The sequence below is a fragment of the Aotus nancymaae genome, unplaced genomic scaffold, assembly GCF_030222135.1.
Source record: "Aotus nancymaae isolate 86718 unplaced genomic scaffold, 86718_ANA_hifiasm-v0.15.2.pri h1tg000067l, whole genome shotgun sequence".
Taxonomy (NCBI): Eukaryota; Metazoa; Chordata; class Mammalia; order Primates; family Aotidae; genus Aotus; species Aotus nancymaae.
In genome coordinates this window covers 21,373,342-21,393,110 of record NW_026988482.1, presented here as the reverse complement: position 1 = coordinate 21,393,110, position 19,769 = coordinate 21,373,342, and the positions used below count along the sequence as shown (strand labels likewise).

The following is a 19,769-nucleotide window of genomic DNA, read 5'->3' as shown; positions in this document are numbered from 1 at the left end:
TGCTGGGATTACAAGCGCAAGCCACCGCGCCTGGCCCTGGCTATTTTATTGTTTGTAGAACAGGGGTCTCACCATGTGCCCACGCAGGTCTCTAACTCCTGGAATCAAGCAATCCTCCCACCTTGGCCTCCCGAAGTGCTGGGATTACAGGCGTGAGCAACCAGGCTTGGCCTGGTAATAGAATTCTTGTAGGTTAAGCATCTAGTTAGGTGCTAGTTTGAGACAATGTTCAAATTAAAGTTTTGTGTTGCACCAAAATGGTACCATATTATTCTGTTACTTTCCACGCTGCGCGTCCTACCATCACGCACCACTTCTTGACACCTGTCCTTACAGACCTCACAAATTTAGTAAGGGTGACATATTTAAATCATTCACACTGGTGGCATTTCTCAACAAGGAGGAGGAAACTAGCAAGCCGAGGGCAGAATCCAGGGTTCAGTAAGTGAACCAGGTGATCAATTGCATCCCCTCTCCTGAACTCCTTCACTTAGATCCAGCTACTCAGACCTTCACAAGCAAACCTGGAATATGCAAAATATGCAATTATCCTCATGGTTTATGTACCCTACAAAACAGGGCCCTTCCTTTAAAAAAAAAAAAATGCATTTCCAAAGTTGAACCCATTCCCCTAACGTCAATTCTAAAGTAAAGAGAAAAACACGTATTTACACCGCCAAGGAATGTAAAGCGTGAATACGAGAAAACATCCCTCTCCTACAGTGCCTAACGGGCGCAGACCCCACCAGACCACTCCCCCGCCTCCAGGTTCTACCGCCCAGCCTTCCGGTCCGGTGGAGCCTCCCTAGTGTCTGTCCATTCTGAGGACGAGGCTACGTGCTAGGCACAAGAGCTCCCTTCCTAGTGATCACAATTGGATTAGAAACAGGAAAACTTCAAGAAAAAAGGGCCCGCTCACAGCTCCGAAGATTAGGAGCAGAGAGCCGCAACCACGCGCCAGCTCCTACCTCTCAGCTGGCCGCTCCGCGGCAGGACTGGTAATTCTACCGCCGCGCCGGGCCCCGCCCCGGGCCCGCGACGGTTCCGGGGCGTTCCTACCGCGGGCGGCGCCTACCTCACCTCACTGCCGCTTGGCTCTCTTCTTCCCGAGCGAGGCCGCGGCCGCCCCGCGACACCGAAGCCATAGCTTTCAGGCCGCGCGGCCCGGCGACGTCTAGAGCGGCCCTGTCTGCTGGCTCTACCCTCGCAGGCTCTGGCACGCCCTCTCTCCAGTCCCGGGCCCTTACCTAGGCGGCGAAGCCTCCACGGCCCACTACTCCTTCTCCTCAGCCTCCGCCACCGACCCAGCGCCGCGAAGACCGGAACTTCCTCCGCGCTGGGCCACCGCTTCCACAAAGGCGCCGCCTTCAGCGCTGAGCCCGCCGGGAGATGAAGTACAGCTGCTGGTCCCGCCGACTCTACTCCCGCAGTGCTCCGCGCGCAGGAGGCTTGCCTTCTGGGGAGGGGCCTGGGATCACGCTGCTCATCGCCACCCAATAAGAAGGTGCGCTTACCCGCTCCGATTCGCGAGACCCGCTGGGGATTGTGGTTTGGCCTCTGCCTCGTAGCATCTGGTCCTCTTGTTCCTAACTCACAGTTGATCGAGGCTTACAGTTTTTTGGTGGCTTGGCCTTCCTAAGATTTGCTCCCTGCCAGCAGCTCGAGTACGGCCCTGGCCTGCCTAGCTCGAGGCCTCCTTATTGTCCGTTAGTGTGAGGGAAATGGCAAGGGAGCTTCTTCGGGACTAAGTTTAAGCCATCTCGAAAAGGGGCTGATGGCCATGCGTCCACAGAAGACCCTGGCTCCTGGCCATCCCAGCCCTTCTACCTGAAACCTGACGAAAGGTGCAAGAGAAAAACTTAGAGAATCAGTATATCACGGAGGCTCGTCCCCTTTTCCTTTATCTCCATGCATTTGCCCATAATCTATTTTTTTTTCTTTGTTTTTAGAGGTGAGGTCTCACTATGTTGCCCAGGATGGTCTCGAACTCCTGAACTCAAGTGATTTCCCCCCCCCCCACTAGCTCTTTTTCTTTCTGATGAGTTTCCAAATTACGTATTTCCAGCTCAAGAATAGCCGACATGATGTTGCGGTGGCTGACGCCTGTAAACCCAGCACATTGGGAGGCCAAGGCGGGTGGACCACCTGAGGTCAGGAGTTCAAGACCAGCCTGGCTAACGTGGTGAAACCCCATCTCTACTAAAAATACAAAAATTGGGCCGGGCGCGGTGGCTCACGCCTGTAATCCCAGCACTTTGGGAGGCCAAGGCGGGTGGATCACGAGGTCAAGAGATCGAGACCATCCTGGTCAACATGGTGAAACCCCGTCTCTACTAAAAATACAAAAAATTAGCTGGTCACGGTGGTGCGTGCCTGTAATCCCAGCTACTCAGGAGGCTGAGGCAGGAGAATTGCCTGAACCCAGGAGGCGGAGGTTGCGGTGAGCCGAGATCGCACCATTGCACTCCAGTCTGGATAATAAGAGTGAAACTCCGTCTCAAAAAAATAAAAAAATTCAAAAATTAGCCGGGCATGGTGGCAGGTGCCTGTAATCCCAGCTGCTCGGATGGCTGAGGTAGAGAATCCCTTGAACCTGGGAGGTAGAGGTTGCAGTGCAGCTGAGATTGGGTCACGGCACTCCAGCCCAGGGGACAGAGCAAGACTCCATCTCAAAAACAAACAAACAAAAAACCTCATGTGTGTTCAAAGTTCCACCCATAAAGGAAAAGCCACCTGGCTTCCACAGGTCTTGCTAGCTCTTGGGCAAAATATCTGGCCAAGAGTGGCTTGTGCAAGGTTACAGAGGAGCTGGAAGGAAACTACAAGTCAGCAATCTAGCAAAAAATTAGGCAACACAGCTTTCAGTATGCAGCTTGTTTCCAGCATCTTCAAGCTAATGTTCCAACTGCCAGCTTCAAATTCTGAGGTATATTGTCTTTTTTTTTTTTTTTTAAATAAGACGGGGTTTCACCATGTTGGTCAGGCTGGTCTTGAACTCCCAGTGATCCGCCCGCCTTGGCCTCTAAAGTGCTTGGATTACAGGCATGAGCCACCACGCCCAGCCAAGCGTCAGGCACCTCAGGTGTATTGTCTACATTGTTGAAAGACTTGCTGGTCTTGGCCACCTGGTGTTCCTTCCTGTCAGTGGGCCCTTAGGGAAGGTAACCTGATTTTATAGCCTAAATTCAACATCATGGGATCAAAAAAGTCTGCTGCAAGAAAAGCCCATTAAGCATTCAAAAATAAAGCAGGCTTAGGCTGAGCGCAGTGGCTCACTCCTGTAATTCCAGCACTTTGGGAGGCTGAGGCAGGCGGATCATGAAGTCGCGAGTTCAAGACTGGCCTGGCCAACATGGTGAAACCCCGTCTCTACTAAAAATACAAAAATTAGTAGGATGTGGTGACACATGCCTATAATCCCAGCTACTCAGGAAGCTGAGTCAGGAGAATTGCTTGAACCCAGGAGGCGAAGGTTGCAGTGAGCCAAGATCGCACCACTGCGCTCCAGCCTGGGAAACTGAGCGAAACTCTGTCTCGAAATAAATAAATAAATAATAAATAAATAAAGCAGGCTTTATCTGTAGAGAAAGGAAGTTGTTGAGTTGCATAGTCTTTAAAGTTACCTTCCCACTTTTTAGGCATTTTCTTGGGAAGTTATTCCTTCATTCAAGAACTATATGAAGGGCCAGGTGCAGTGGCTCACAACTGTAAGCCCAACACTTTGGGAGACTGAGGCCCAAGGATTGCTTGAGCCCAGGAGTTTAGGACCAGCCTAGGCAATATGGCAAAACCCCATCTCTACAAAAAAATACAAAAATTAGCTGGGTGTGGTGGCATGCCCCTGTAGTCTCAGTACTTGGGAGACTGAAGTGAGAAGATTGCTTGAGCTCAGAAGGTTGAGGCTGCAGTGAGCCATGATTGCACCACTGCACTCCAGCCTGGGTGACAGAACAAGACGCTGTTACCACCAACAAAAAAGAACTATATGAAGGTCTGCTGTATGACACATGCTGTATCAGATGCTGGAGATACAAGAATTAACAAAGTTGATAAGCTGCTGCCCTACTGGTGATGGAGGTGAGGGCTGTTTTTGAAGACAGACAATAAACTAAACAAGATATACAATCTCTTGGCTGGGTATGGTGGCTCATGCCTGTAATCCCAGCACTTTGGAGGCCAAGGCAGGCGGATCACAAGGTCAGGATTTCGAGACCAGACTGGCCAACATGGTGAAACCCCATCTCTACTAAATATACAAAAATTAGCTGGACGTGGTGGCATGCAACTCTAATCCCAGTTACTCAGGAGGCTGAGGCAGAATTGCTGGAACCCAGGAAGCAGAGGTTGCAGTGAGCCGAGATCGCCCCACTGCACTCCAGCTATGGGTAACAGAGCAAGATTCTATCTAGGAAAGAAAAAAAAAAAAAAGGCCAGGCACGGTGGCCTCACACCTGTAATCCCAGCACTTCAGGAGGCTGAGTTGGGCAGATCACAAGATCAAGAGATTGAGACCATCCTGGCCAACATGGTGAAACCCCACCTCTACTAAAAATACAAAAATTAGTTGGGCGTAGTAGCGCACACCTGTGATCTCAGCTATTCCGGAGGCTGAAGCAGGATAAATCGCTTGAACCCAGAAGGAAGTTGCAGTGAACTGAGATGGCACCACTGCACTCCAGCCTGGCAACAGAGTGAGACACTGTCTCAAAATAAATAAATAAATAAATACAATCTCTCTGGTGGTTGTAATGCTATGGAGAAAAATAAGGGAGTGAAGGAGAGTAGGGAGTTCTGGGGGGAAGTTGTAACTTTCGAGCAGTGAGGGAAGGCTTCACTGAGATCTTGGAATAAAGACCCAAAGAAGATTAGGAACCAAGCCATTAGGATACATGGCAAAAGAATGTTCTGGACAGAAAGAACAACAAGGATAGCCGGGTGCGGTGGCTCACACCTATATACCTGTAATCCTAGCACTTTGGGAGGCTGAGATGGGTGGATCACGAGGTCAGGAGTTGAAGACCAGCCCGGCCAAGATAGTGAAACCCTGTCTCTACTAAAAATACAGAAAAAATTAACAGGGCATGGTAGCGAGTGCCTGTAATCCCAGCTACTCGGGAGGCTGAGGCAGAGAATTGCTTGAACCCAGGAGGCGGAGGTTGCAGTGAGCCAAGATCGCACCACTGCACTCCAGCCTGGGTGACACAGCAAGAATACATCTCAAAATAATAATAATAATGATAAAATAACAGCAAAGGCAAAGGCCCTGAGGTGTGGGCCTGACCAGAATTTTTAAACATCAGTAAGGAGTCTGGAACAGAATTGTTTTGGGAGAAGTGGGATGAGGTCAGAAAGGTATGAAGGTTGCAGTGCAGTGGCACAATCATAGCTCACTACAGCCTCAAACTCCTGGATTCAAACAATGTGGCTGGATTATTGCAGCAACCTCCCAACCAGCTGTCCTGCTTCTCCCCTTTCCCACTTTCAGTCTGTTTTCCACACAGTAACCAGAGGAATCCTGTTAACATGGAATTCAGGTTATGATGTCTCTGTTCAGAGCCCACTAACAACTTTCTGTCTCCCTCCTTACAGAAACCAAATTCATTTCAGCAGCCTACAAGGTGCAGGAGGAGCCACAATCATGCCACTGTACTCCAGCCTAAGCTAGAGAGCAAGACCCCATCTGAAGAAAAAAAAAGAAATCCAACCACAGGATGGTGCTTGCAGCAGTGTGGCCACAGTAGAAACAGGAGACAGACATATTGGACTGGAATAAAGGAAGAAAGGGAAGAATATGGGAGGAACAGTTTTGGTAGGAAGAGCAGGAACTCAGTTTTGGGTAGGTTAAGTTTTCTGATAACTAGTAGACAGGTGAGATGTGGAGCTGGAAGTTGGTTACATCAGTCTGGAGTTCAGAATAAAGATCAGGACTAGAGATACAAATCTGGGAGGTATCAGCATGTTGCTAATATCTAAAGCCATAGGCCTGGATGAGATAACCAAGGGAGTAAGGGAAGATAGAAAAGCAAAGTTTAAGCCTTGAGCACCGAGGCTATACCAGTGCTAACAGGTTTCAGAAAAGAGGAGCAACAGAACTATGGATATTTTAGCTGGGTGTGGTGGCTCATGTCTGTAATCCCAGCACTTTAGAAGGCCAAGCTGGGTGATCACCTGAGTTCAGGAGTTCAAGACCAGCCTGGCCAACATGGTGAAACCTAGTCTCTACTAAAAATGCAAAAATTAGCCAGGTGTGGTGGTGGGTGCCTGTAATCTCAGCTACTCAGGAGGCTGAGGCAGGAGAATTGCTTGAACCTGGAAGGTGGAGTTTGCAGTGAGCCGAGATCGCGCCAGTGCACTCCAGTCTGGGCAACAGAGTGAGACTGTTTCCAAAAAAAAAAAAAAAAGAACTATGGGTATTTTGACTTTGCTTCTCAAACTAGGCCTTTATTGGTAGGTCTTTCACTTATTAGATAATACTTTATCCTCTAAAGAGGTGTACAATATTAAGGAACTAATTATTACTGGTTAAGGCCCAATCTCCTTGGGTAATAATCATTGTTATACTTTATCACACTATGTGCCTGGCATGGTCCTGGCACTTCATCTATGATTTCATTTTATCCTCATAACTATATATTATCCCCTTTATTTTTCATTATTTTTATTTTTTAAAGATGGAGTCTCACTCTTTCTCCAGGCTGGAGTGCAGTGATGCAATCTTGGCTCACTGCAACCTCCGCCTCCCAGATTCAAGTGATTCTTCTGCCTCAGCTTCCCTAGTAGTTGAGACTACAGGCATGCGCCCCATGCACAGCTAATTTTTGTATTTTTAGTAGAGATGGGGTTTCACCATGTTGACCAGGATGGTCTTGATCTCTTGACCTTGTGATCCACCCGCCTCAGCCTTCCAAAGTGCTGGTATTACAGGCATGAGCCGCCGCGCCCAGCCAATATTATCCCCTTTTATAGTTAAGGAAACCGGAGCCCAGAAAGGTTAAATAACTTGCCACAGCTGAAAAGTGGAAGCTGAAGGCATTCCAACTGAGGTCAGTCCTACCAACAAGGCTCATACTCCTGACTCCTTTTCATTAAGGTGATTATTGAGGATTTTTCTTAATGTGTTTATTGAAGATTTTCAGAGGAAGCATCTGGATTTGTTTTTTTTTTTTCACTTGTGTACCTGGGCTTATAGCACTTGTAAAGTTCTTTTTCACTGGCTAAGACTGAGAAGAGCTGTGTAGAAGTGCTGGCCCAGAACAGCACCTTCACCTGGAATGGTAGTAGAGTCCAGTGAGGTAGATGTGTTCACTTTCAGCAGCTGAATCTTCACAGGAGAAAATGAGGTAAAGAGAAAACTAGGTTGGGCGTGGTGGCTCACACCTGTAGAAGCACTTTGGGAGGCTGAGGTGGCGGTCACCTGAGGTCAGGAGTTTGAGACCAGCTTGGGCAACATGGTGAAACCCCATTTCTACTAAAAATACAAAAAATTAGTCAGGTGTGGTTATCAGCTACTAAGGAGCTGTAATCTCAGCTACTAGGGAGGCTGAGGCAGGAGAACTGCACGAACCCAGGAGGCAGAGGTTACAGTGAGCCAGGATTGTGCCATTGCACTCCAGCCTGGGCAACAAGAGTGAAACTCCATCTCAAGGAAAAAAAAGGCCGGGTGCAGTGGCTCATGCCTGTAATCCCAGCACTTTGGGAGGCCAAGGTGGGTGGGTCACCTGAGGTTGTGAGTTTGAGACCAGCCTGACCAACATGGAGAAATCCCATCTCTACTAAAAATACAAAATTAACCGAGCATGGTGGCACATGACTGTAATCCCAGCTACTATGGAGGCTGAAGCAGAAGAATCACTTGAACCCAGGAAGTGGAGGTCGTGGTGAGCCAAGATTTCACCATTGCACTCCAGCCTGGACAAGAACGAAACTCAGTCTCAAAAAAAAAAAGAGAGAGAGATTGTCCTGTCTATTGTTTCCTGTTGCTTTGGTCTCATGTGGGGCTATGGGTCTTCAGCATCCAATGTAGGGACTTGGGTATGGTGACTTGTGCCTGTAGTCCCAACTACTCATGAGGCCAATATGGAAGGACTGCTTGAGTCCAGGAGTTTGAGTCCAGCCTGTGCAACACAGCGAAACCCCATCTCTAAAATAAAATAAAATATTAAAAGCAGGGACTTGATCAAATGTAAGAATTTACATTCTTACATACTTGATCAAATGTAAGAATTTACAAGTGGCCGTGCGTGGTGGCTCATGCCTGTTATCCTAGTACTTTGGGAGGCTGAGGCAGGTGAATCACCTGAGGTCTAGCAAAAACAACTAGAAGATATAATGAGAGAGAGAGAAACCAATTGGTAATACAAAATATTCCTGATAACATATATACAAAACCTGTATATGGAAGATTTTAAAAAACATATGAAGAACACAAAATACTTTTACAAAGGGAATGATATACCATGTTCTTGGATAGGAAGATTTAGCATGATACAGATTCCAATTTTTTCTAAATTAATCTATAAATGTAATGGGATCACAGTAAAATACCCACAGGCTTTCTTGTCTTTCTTTAAATTTCTTTCTTTTTTTGTCAGGTTGATTCTAAAATATATATGGGAAAATCACCAAGCAAAATAGCCTGGGAAACCCTGAAAAAAAAGAGTAAAAATTAAAAATTGTGAAAGCACCAGCCAGTTCTTTCTCTCTTAGTAAGTCTGAGGAGATGAAACACAAGCTCAGGACTTAGACTTATGCTGGGAACCAAGTCTAGGAAGGTGTGAATAGTTAATTTTAGGCCACAACTTGACGGGTCTAAGAGATATCCAGATATTATAGCTGGTGAAATGTTATTTCTGGGTGTGTCTATGAGGGTGTTTCCCGAAGAGGTTTACATTTGAATCAGTAGACTGAGTAAAGATGATTGCCCTCCCAGTGTGAGTGGGCAGACAGAATAAAAAGGTGGACGAAAGGCGAATCCACCCTTCTGGAGCTGGGACATCTATCCTCTCCTGCCCTCCTGCTCTCAAACTCAGAGCTCTCAGGCCTTTGAACTCTAGGTTTTACACACGTGCCCCCATGCCTCCAGTTCTCAGGCCTTCAGACTCAGACTGAATTACACCCCTGGCTTTGTGGTTCTCCAGCTTGCAGATTGTGGGACTTTTTGGAGTCTTTAATCACCTGAACCCGTTTCATAGTAAATCCCTGTCACAGGTGAGTGGTGACTATCTGGGATGGTGGTGAGGAGGTAAAAGAATTTACAAGACAGTGGGAGGTAAAGAAAGGCAGATTTATTATAGAAAGTATGAAATACATTGCAAGAAGGCAATGGGCAGGATCAGCAGAAGAGGAGCTGACTGCAAAGAGACAAAGGCTTGCTGGAGATTTTATAGAATGGAACTTGAGCTGGTTGATAACGCCAAAGCAGCAGGGAGCTCAACTTGCATTCTGTCAGCCGGAGTGTTTGATAAATTGAGGCATTTGATGGTAAGCAGAAGTTTTTGAGTTATGTAGGACATATGGCCATAGTCCTGGGCCTTAAAGAGAGGCAGACCTATAACTCATTTGCTTTATCTCTTTGTTTTCCCCTGGTCCCTCCAGCCTGACTCCTTTTCCCTAATTAGGACTCCACATTCCCCTCATAAATCTATACACAGATGGCCCCTGACTTAGAATGGTTCAATTTATTATTTTTTTTGGCTTTATAATGATGCAAAAGCGATATATATTTAGTAGAAACCATACTTTAAAATGGGAATTTTGACCTTTTCCCAGGCTAGCCAAAGGCAGTAAAAGAGTCTTCCCCAGTGCTGTTCTGAGCATGTTAAAGGTGGGCTAGGCTGGCTAAGCTCAGCTATGATGTTTGGTAGGTGGGATGTATTAAATGCATTTTTGACTTAGGATATTTCTACTTATGGTGGGTCTATCAGGACATAACCCCATCATAAGTTGAGGAGCATCTGTATATCCTAGTGGTTCTGTTTCTGTGGAAAGCCCTGATTGCATAGAAGGCTACTCTCATCCACGTGTGACATGAATTTGGGGAGCAATGTCTGAGCCTGTAACAAGAGGGAAAATCTTGTAACTGAAGGAGATAGGAGTGACTTAGGAGAAAACACTAATCTTTAGGGGAAAACTCCTTGGGGAATTCCTTGAGGAATAAGAACCAAATTATTTTTAAGAAAAGATCATTTCTTACATTAAACTTGAACTGAACTTCCATGAATTCAAGAAAATAAGAAAACCCAACCCACTAACCAATGTTTGGAGTCACCCAAGCAGGTCTGGTCTTCCCTACTCACTGTGTTCTCCCTGTATTTACCAGCAGATATTAGTTGCCTTCCCCAGAACCTCACTACCAAGAAGCAAAGACTGAATTCTACATGGGAGTAAACTGTCATTGGCAAGCAGGTCCCTTGTCATGCCATCTGGTCTGTGAGTCTTTGGGTTTTCAGGTGGCCCAGATGTGCTCCTGTATCTGCCCCTCCCAGCAGACAGAAATGTGCTCTGATAGTAGGAACACTGTTTCAGGCTACGATGTCCTCTGTTTAGTGGGGAGCACAGGGCCAGGGTTTTAAACCAGGGCACGGGTCTCAAAGTATTGGACCACTGGGCACTTCTGATTCTTCTACCCCATTCATGGGAAAGGGGAAGGTACCAGCACAACCACATGTGGTGAACATCACTTATTTCACCAATACAGGTAATTCCTGATATCTTTTATGTTAATTAACAATGACCCCCTTGCGGAAATATTTGAAACTTACCACAGCTGTCTACTCCCATTTTAGAAGGCAGTAGTCTTGACTGTATGTGAGAAATTTGACAATTCTATTGAGATTTTGGAATAACTCCAAAATTCTTTCTGATTCTGTCCACTGCAGAGCAGCTGGGTTTGGATCCTTCCTATCACCAAAAATAACTATAAAAGCTCGGCAGAACCAAGAAAACCAAGGATGAGAAGCACTGGAGAGCAACGGCATGGACAGGCTTCGAGGAGCCCATCCTCCGGAGGAGCTGGGCAGGCCCCACGTGCCCCAGGTGTACTTGAAGAGTTTCTGAATTGCAGCCCAGGAAATAAAGCAGAAAGTGATTATTTCACTTAACTGAGGAGACAGGAATCAGAATTTGAGGCTGCCTAGGTGCCTGGAATTTAAAGGCAAAATCCCAGAAAGAAAGGAATTGAAGGGAAAAGGCTCAAAATGCTGCATTCAATTTTTCCTTCATTGGCTGATTACTAAGATGTGCTGTTTTGAGGGAAAACAAAGCCAGCCTGTGGGAGGCTAAAGCCTTGCATGGGAATTTTGGCAGCCATGCTGTGCTGGGAAGTCAGAAATGGGAGCGAATGCCTAGTAGGGAGTGTGTATGGGGGCAAGGCTGGTGTTTTACCCCCCACCTCCCCGCCCCCAGCCATCCCCCAGCTTCCAGGCAAGACTACAGAAAACCTCACCCTAGGATTAATGGTCTCACCATCATGGGCTACACAACCCATGAGTAAGAGCAGATGTGAAGTATGCCCCAGCTTCGGGTAGGTCTTAACGATGTCTAAAACCAAGCCAAATTGCCCAACCTGCTGCTCTCACCGCTCTCCAAGCATAGGAACCCTCCTCCAGCTGGCCTTGGCCTTTGCTCAGCTTGCTCTGCAGAGCTCCTGTCCCTGAGCCAGCACTCTGTATGCTGATTACCACAGTGGTGATGTCTGCTAAGGCGAGGCTCACCTGTGGTCATTTTTTCCTGACTTGTTTATCAAGTTTTGGTCACTCATTCTTCCACATGAATTAAACACCATCTTTTTCAGTTTCAGAAACAAGTGTGTCCTTTGCCAAAGAGCGAGCTAGGATCGCCCATTAGTACACACGAGGAGAGAAACGGCAAATGGGTAAAGTGGAAAACACCATTTTCATTTCGAAGCTGTTCGTGGCCAGATGGCATGCAGAGAACCCAGCAGTGCTCAGTCCAGATGTGGTAGGCTCACTCACCACACAGCCCTTCCTTTAGCTCACACAGCTGTGCAGAGGCTCCTCCCTGGGTTAGGAAGCAGGGAGAGGTGAGGGGAACCAGGCCCTGCCTCAGGTGCTCCTGGTTCACTAGGAAGCCAGTCAGCACTAGAACTGGGTGGAATAGAACAGGGGGTATGTAGATGGACAACCAGCACTAGCAGAATGAAACTCTCACCAGGGGGATGAAAGGAGGCATCACAGGGACACTGGCGCTCCAGCAGGGGATTAAAAGATGGACATGGTCTCATGAGTAGCTAAGAAGAAGCAGAGAGAATTTGTGAGCAAAAGCCAGGAGTGGGAAAGAAAAATCATCCAAGGCATGGTTGCAGGTGTGGCTTGAGGGGACAGGTGGGAGATGTGAACTGCCAGAATGACACTCCGGAAGGGCAACGTGGGATGCAATGTGCCCCAGAGGGAGCGGCAGGGTGCAGGCAAGGCACAACTCCAGTTGATGGGGAGGGGCAGATGAGAAGAGGATAGGGATGGCGATGGGGGTGAGTAAAAAGAAGCTATTGGCTGTGACTATTACACTAATTTCCATTGCGTAAATGGAAGAATTCCCATTTCTAAATTTAAAAAGGTGCGAGAAGGAGTCTTAAAAATTAATTTCATTAATCAGGACAGAATGTGTTCAAAAGACTGCTTTGGTTTCAGAGTTCTGGTGATATAAGCCTTGACTGTGTGCCCACCCAAATCTCATCTTGAATTGTGGTTCTCATAATCCCCACGTGTCATGGGAGGAACCTAGTGGGAGGTAATTGAATTGTAGGGGCGGTTACCTTCACGCTGTTCTTGTGATAGTTAGTGAGTTCTCACAAGATCTGATGGTTTTATAAGGAGCTTTTCCCCCTTTGCCTGGGACTCATTCTCTTTTCTGCCACCCTGTGAAGAGGTGCCTTCCACCATGATTGTACGTTTCCTGATGCCGCTCCAGCCATGCAGAACTGTAAGTCAGTCAAACCTCTTTTCTTTATAAATTACCCAGTCTCGGGTATTTCTTCATAGCAGTGTGAGAACGGACATATACACCTGGTAAGAATCTGTCCACAGACCTCCACATTTGCTCCTTTAGGGTGGGAGTCCTCAGTGTTTCTTTTTCATTATTTTTGTGATCATCCAGCCCACAATGTCAGTCCCAATGTTTTTGATTGCACAACAAGTTTAAAAAAAATTGAGGATGCACTCCAAATGTGTGTATATTTATTATTCATGCATCCTCTGAGGACTTATGCATACCATTATTCTAATATATTTGCATACATTATAAAAACATGCAATAAGAAATAGTAAATTTTAGGCTGGGCACGGTGGCTCACACCTATAATCCCAGCACTTTGGGAGGCTGAGGCAGGCGGATCACGAGGTCAGGAGATCAAGATCATCCTGGTCAACATGGTGAAACCCCGTCTCTACGAAAAATACAAAAATTAGCTGGGCGTGGTGGCGCACACCTGTAATCCCAGCTGCTCGGGAGGCTGAGGCAGGAAAATTGTTTGAACCTGGGAGACGGAGGCTGTGGTGCTACTATACTCCAGCCTGGGTGACAGCACAAGACTTCGTCTCAAAATAGAATAATATAAAAAAAGAAATACTGATACATATATATATATAGTCATAAAAACAACAGCAACAAAAATGAGATTTTGGTCCAAGACCCTGAACCCACCTCAAATCCTTTCCCTCCCAAGACATGAATGGTGGAGAGGTCTCACAGAGAAGCAGCTCCTGCCTGGTTTTTTTCAGTTGAGGAAGGTCATCTTCTACTAAACAAAAACATCTGAGGAAACAAAATGTTTGTTTAAGACTTCAGCTTAAACCAAATATTTGTTTAAGACTTCAAAGCCATTTGAGAATGCACAGGTCAGCCCCATTATTCGTGGAGTCTATTTGTGATTTTGCCTACCTGCTGAAATCTATTAGTAACCCCTACCTGCTGAAGCCAGTTCTCACGGTATGTTTGTGGTCATTCACAGACATGTGCAGAGCAGGGGAAATTGGAGTCACCAGCACCTGTGTTCCCAACTGAGCCGGAGCAGGGCCTGTGTGTTCCCTGCCTGTTTGTTCCAGCTCTTGTGCTGTAAACAAGTGTGCTTCTCCTGATCTATTTTGTCACGTGTTTCATGTTTTTGTGCTTCTGTTGGTGATTCTGCGGTTTCAAATGGCCTCTGAGCATAGTGTAGAGTGCTTTCTGGTGTTCCTAAGAGTGAGAAGGCCATGATGAGCCTAATGGAGAGAATATGTGTGTTACAGAAGCTTCCTTCAGGCCTGGGTTATGGTGCTATTGGCTGTGAGTTCCCTGTTAACCAACAATTTGCACTAATTACATTATCTTTAAAAAGAAAGACCTGGTGGCACATCCTGCCCTCACCCCTCAGTGGCCTGCTCACCTCCCTCTATGGAGACCAGTGTTGGAGAACCCAGGTTTTCACCCCAATGCTTTTGACTGCAAATGCCTTTGCAGTCTGACCTCAGAGTGTCTGTGCAAAATTCCCTGGTGAGGGGGCCCACAGGGCTTCACAGGATTTCCAAATGGTTTATGAACCACAGACACTTCAGACTCAGTTCTCTTGAGAGTGAACACAATTGTAAAGGTCTTTTTAAAAAAATATTGATGTGAAAGTCACATCACAAAATTAATCATTGAAAGCAAACAGTTCAGTGACATTTACTGCATTGACAGTGTTGTGCAACCACGCCTCCGACTCAGTTCAAAACGTCTGCATCACACCACTCTCCCCTGCAAAAGGAACCCCCTCAGGATTAAATAGTTGCTTCCCGTCTCCTGCTTTCCCCAGGCCCTGCTAGCAATTCATCTAATAAATTTACCTATTCTGGACATTTCACAAAAATGAAATTATAAAACATGTGACTTTTTGCATCTGATTTTTTTTCCACTTGGCATCGTGTTTTCAAGGCTCATATAGTAGTTTTTACAACAATGATCATGATAACAATGAGAATGAAACAACAGCAGGAAATGCTTAAGTTCCTACAGGTGTGGTTCTGGCATGCGTTGGAACAGCCATTCTCTCTTGAGAGCCAGGGCTCAACTCCCTCCTCCACCTTGTAAATGGAGTAGACTCTTGGGGTCCAAGATTGGGGGAGGTTCATAACCCGTAAGGGCCCAGCACAGAAGCCCTGCAGACATGCCTCACAGTGGTCACTATCATGAGACCCTTCCAGAGAGATGTCCTTGATCACAGGAACCTCCTCTATCAACTGAAATCTTTCTCTATAGCATTTCTTCAGAATTTGGAAGACCAGGTTTTTCAGGACCCTTGAGGTGTTCTCTTGCATGAACTCAGGGGCCTCAAACAGAGGTTGAGGGCACTTCTTACATCTCTGGGTAAACACTCTCATCTTCACCTGGCCCCTGGACTTCTCCTCACTCCAGTGCATGTGGAAAAGGACCAGAACTTGGCTAGAGTTCCAATTGCGAGAGCAGGAGGAACACTGGAACCTGTGGAGACAGAAGAGAGCCTCAGCCTGGCTCCATGTGGCCACATCACGGGGTGCCGCCAGAGAAAGAAAGGACCTACCAACCGCACGGAGACATGACCTGACTGGGGCTATGGCTCAGTGGTGGAAGAAATTACTAAGACCTTGTTCCTGTCTCCGTCGTGCCACCCACGCGCTGCATGCCCCACAGTGTCTGCTATGAAAACAGTGAACCGCAAGCTGGCAGAGCTGGGAGGGACCTTGGACATTGCCTAAGTCCAACATGCTCATCTTGGGGATGAGGCACACTCTGGAAACTCCTCCTATCCACAGACCCAGTGGGTGTAAAAGGCATGACTAGGACTCTGGTCTCCTGATTACAAAGCAAAGCTTCTTCAAATAGGACAGAGGCCACAAGTGCAACAGCAGCCAATTCAGTTCAGAACCCTGAAATCCGCAAATGCATACAAGTGGGTGTTAATTAAGTTATAGACTCATGGATTGGCGGCGGGAGCCTGAAGGGGCCAGGGTTTTCCTAGAGAAAAGCCTTTGCCTTTCCCTTGGCCGCCCCGGGCTCCCAGTCTGCAGTGTTGCAGGGAGATCACAGTGTCCAACTCTCTTCATGCGTTCCCCCTCCAGTCCAGGTCCTTTGCTCGAGGTAGCCTGGAAAACTTCATATTTTGAATGCCACCAGCTTCAGACAGGGTACAAGGGAATGACACCTTGTCTCAGCAGGGAGGAGGGCAACTTTCTGAGCTAAGGTATCTGGACAGACACATGTTAGGAGGTAGAGTGAGAAGGCAGGAAGCACCTGGCTGCACCCAGGGGAGGAATTATGGGAGAGGCAGAGGGCTGCAAAGTGTGGCAGAGACATTTAGTCCTCACCAAATTATCCATGCATTCCCTCCCACTTCCCAGCCCTTTTGCAGTGAGGTTGTGGCCTTGGGACCAGTTGGCCGATGAGATGAAGCCAGCAGTGATAAATGTTCCTTCCAGATTTGCTCACAGAAGCCCTGGTAACACATTCCAGTTCTCCCTTCCTCTGCCTTGGTGGCCTTGGAAGCCACATGTAAGGTTAAATCAGTGATATTACCAGGTTTATGTGTCACTGTAGCTGAGCTTAGCCTTGGCTTGATGCCTGGTTACAGAGAAATTAGGCTGCGGGTGGTGAATTGGAGGGGATTGAGAAGAATGAGTTAGACCAGGGTTTGCTCCTTGACTCTAGCAGCACCTCACAGGGTGGATGCGAGGTTGAAATGAGAGGCAGAGGCCAAGAAGCTGTGACTGCTGCGAGAGCACCTTGGTGGCAGCCACCCACAGTCAGCAGTGCAGAGGGGACTGGGCCCTGCTGAGCAGAAGTCCACTGCCATCCCCTGGGTCTCAGTGCTCTGCTTCTGTGCCGGCTCAGAGTTCAAACTTCCCACAGATAAATGGACTGAGACTTTGGTGCAATGGTGCCTATGGCAGCTCCTGGCCTGGGAAAGCCATAGGCCAGCGGGAGAGCTCTGCTCCCTCTGTGTAGACTCTTCCCGGGAGAGGGCAGCAGGTGGGACAGAGTCCCCTGCCTTCACCCTCTGTGCACTGTGGGTAATCACACTCCTCACCCTCCCAAGCCTTGGGGCTTCCCATTCCCATCTGGAAAAGAGAGGATGAGACTTAGGATGATCTCTGACTCCTATTTTAAAAAGATTCTCTCAGCTGAGAGTTGAGAGGGGCAGGATTGCTGCCTGTTGCCCAGGCCTCCTGCTCCTCCGGCCTCCCCTATCGGGTCCCTCAGTGCTGTGGGTCACTCCTCCTAGGGGCTCCATGATGGGTCCAGGAGTCTCCCTTGGCAGGGGGCACATGCACTGCCTCATGGGTGCAACAGCTGCCCTTCCTCCCCTCCCCTTTCCTGGCTACTCCCCGTCCCCACCCCCACAGACTGATTTCTCTGTATCCGGCCATTAGCTCTCAATGGTGCTCAGGCCTGCTCTTATTTGGGGGTTCATTGTAATAGTGAAAAAACAGTCTTTAATGAAGTTAAAACTTCTTGGATGATGGGCATCTTACTTCCCACAGTCTTCAATTTGCAAGCATGGAATGGAACAAGAAAATAACAGGTAAACCTAATAAGAAATGAGCAAGGATTTTCTGGAATGCATGCCATTGCGTTCCCCCTCACCTGGCGGAGGTCCACTGCTGGTATTGCATCCACCCTGGCTTCAGGACATTGGGAAGAAGGCCTCTGTCTGGCGTCAGGGTCCATCTGTGCCATGGCTTCACCTCCCGCATTAACTCCTGGAACATCTGCTTCCATACTCCTGCGTCCCAAGCCATTTCTGCTGCTGTGGTATGCCTGGGTGGGTCGAACTTTCCTGGGCCCTGGCAGGTCTGTAGTGGGAGATGAGATTTCTCACTTCAGAGGACGAGGGCTCAGACCTGCTCTCCCTTTGAGGACCTGGATTGGGCCCATGGACCACATCTCTGCCCAAGGGACAAAGGTCAGTTGACTCCAAGTTCAGAGGATGGCACTAGGTTCCACAAGGAATTTTGAAAGACACGGAACTCGTGATTTTATTCATCAAAATGTTGCCACAGAAGAGCTCTGAACTCCAAATCAGGAGGAGTGAATTTCAGTCTGGCTCTGCTGTCTACCTGCCTACAGCCTGGAACGCATCTTTTCACTTCTAGCACCCCTGTAAATGGTGGAGAGAGGCTGCAGTCATTCTTTCCAATGTTCCTTCTAACAATGCAAAATCCTTCTCCATCAGGCTGCTGTGCTCACGCTGGGGAGGAGAGACACAGGGAAGAAGGACGCAGTGGTCCTGGGACCTCACCGAGATTCAGATTCCCATGTCCTTGCTCCAGGCTCTTTTCATTCTGGCAGACACCCAAGGTTGCCCACCCACGAGAAATCAAAGCTGATGTAACCAGTGTTTGCCCAGGCAACAGGTACAAGGGCACAGGTCGGTGAGAGGCCATTAGCCCTAGCCCTAGGCAAACCCAGAGTCACTGCCCTCCTTTCTGAGGGGGTTCCTCATCCTCCACTACCTGCAGGAGAGGATTGAGGAGGAAGAAGAGGGCGGATTAGGGAGTGGGCAACACCCCAGGAAGGTACACGAGACTCTGGGTATCCACATCCCAAGACCTGTCCACAAACTGCAGGTGTCTTCCTCTGAGCCAGGCACTGACCTGTGTCCCTGGCCACCTCCCAAGAGGAGTAGAGGAAGGAAGGGGCAGAGCAGGGAGGAAAAAGGAAAGTGAGCGGGGATGCACGGGGAGAGGGGTTCTTCTGGGGCAGTTGGAAACAAAGCCACCCCCTTCCTCCTCTCCAGCCCAGCTGCCCGCAGCTCTTGCCCTTGGGTTCAGCTCCTTGGCAGGCTCAAGTCCTGGGTCTCCCCTCTTTCCAAGCCGGTTGAGTTTCTCAGCATTAGAGCTGTCCCTCAGTTCCAGGGGGATTGGTTCCAGGGCCCCTTGCAGATACCAAAATCCTTGGATGCTCAGCCCCCTTGTATAAAATGACATAATACTTGCACATCCTTCCGTATACTTTAATTGATCTCTACATTACTTATAATACTTAATACAATGTAAATGGTAGGTAAATAGTTGTTATATTGTATTGATTTTAAACTGTGAACTAAAAATAAGATCCTAAGCCCCTGAACCAACTGAATGGACCTGCTTTTGGCCATGGCGACTCCTGAGAAACTTGAAAAACTAAAGTCCCAGCTCTGACAGGAGGGGAGGTTGAACACACCTTATCATTCCTCCTCCCTTTGGAATTTAGGGACAAGTGACCAGCATTGAGGTTAAAACAGAGATCATAAGACTGACAAAATAGACTGCTTGTCGCAATAAGACAACCATATTATAAACGTGACCTAAGGCAATGCATGGTAAACGCTGTGCCCTACAAATTGTAATATCTCATTAAAGGGGGTTTTATTAACCTGGTATAATGGGGCTATTTTCCAATCTGACTCTGTACAGCATCGCATGCCAGAGAGCCAACCTCCTTAACTTAAGCATTCCTTTTGCTGACTTCATCTGTACACAACGCTCAAGTCATTCAACCCACTGCTAATTAAAGAATCCCTAAAACCCAGCTGTGACACATAAATCCCCCACTTACAGAGTAACTCCACCTTTTCAGGTGCACTTTCTCAGGTCCTCTTGAGACTGTTCCCTAGGCCATGGTCATGTACATCGGCTCAGGATAGACTTCTTTAAAATATTGTACAGAGTTTTCTTTTTTTCCCCTGCATCTAGAGCATCCTTGACATAAGTAACTCCATCCTAGAAAAAGACTCCTTCTTAGATTTCAAAAGGCATCATGCCAACAGGCACCAAATGTTT

General features: G+C 47.6%; 2 protein-coding genes and 1 long non-coding RNA gene across 3 annotated transcripts in view; 1 reads left to right on the top strand and 2 right to left on the bottom strand.

Annotated features, from left to right (window-relative positions):
• Nucleotides 1–1,353, bottom strand: part of LOC135270819 (kelch-like protein 18) — a 37,488-nt gene extending 36,135 nt beyond the window's left edge. Inside the window, exon 1 of the mRNA XM_064367000.1 lies at nucleotides 1,248–1,353. The gene's annotated coding sequence lies outside the window, so the exon portion shown is untranslated. The remainder of the gene's footprint in view (nucleotides 1–1,247) is intronic.
• LOC135270821 (uncharacterized) lies at nucleotides 1,331–15,153 on the top strand. The gene is made up of 2 exons (XR_010338974.1): nucleotides 1,331–1,504; nucleotides 5,590–15,153. It is a non-coding gene; the product is annotated as an uncharacterized LOC135270821 (long non-coding RNA).
• RTP3 (receptor transporter protein 3) lies at nucleotides 14,860–18,265 on the bottom strand. The gene is made up of 2 exons (XM_012470797.3): nucleotides 17,593–18,265; nucleotides 14,860–15,453 (listed from the first exon to the last, which is right to left on the bottom strand). Exons 1-2 carry the CDS (start codon nucleotides 17,745–17,747, stop codon nucleotides 14,910–14,912), a joined length of 699 nt encoding a protein of 232 aa, XP_012326220.1. The 5' UTR covers nucleotides 17,748–18,265; the 3' UTR covers nucleotides 14,860–14,909.
• Nucleotides 18,266–19,769: the final 1,504 nt, after the last annotated feature.

Coding starts and splice junctions, on each gene's coding strand:
- RTP3 (XM_012470797.3), bottom strand. CDS start 17,747: ATGGCTTGGGACGCAGGAGTATGGAAGCAGATGTTCCAGGAGTTAATG. Junction 15,454..17,592: donor CAGCAGTGGACCTCCGCCAG/GTGAGGGGGAAC, acceptor CTGTCTCCACAG/GTTCCAGTGTTCCTCCTGCT.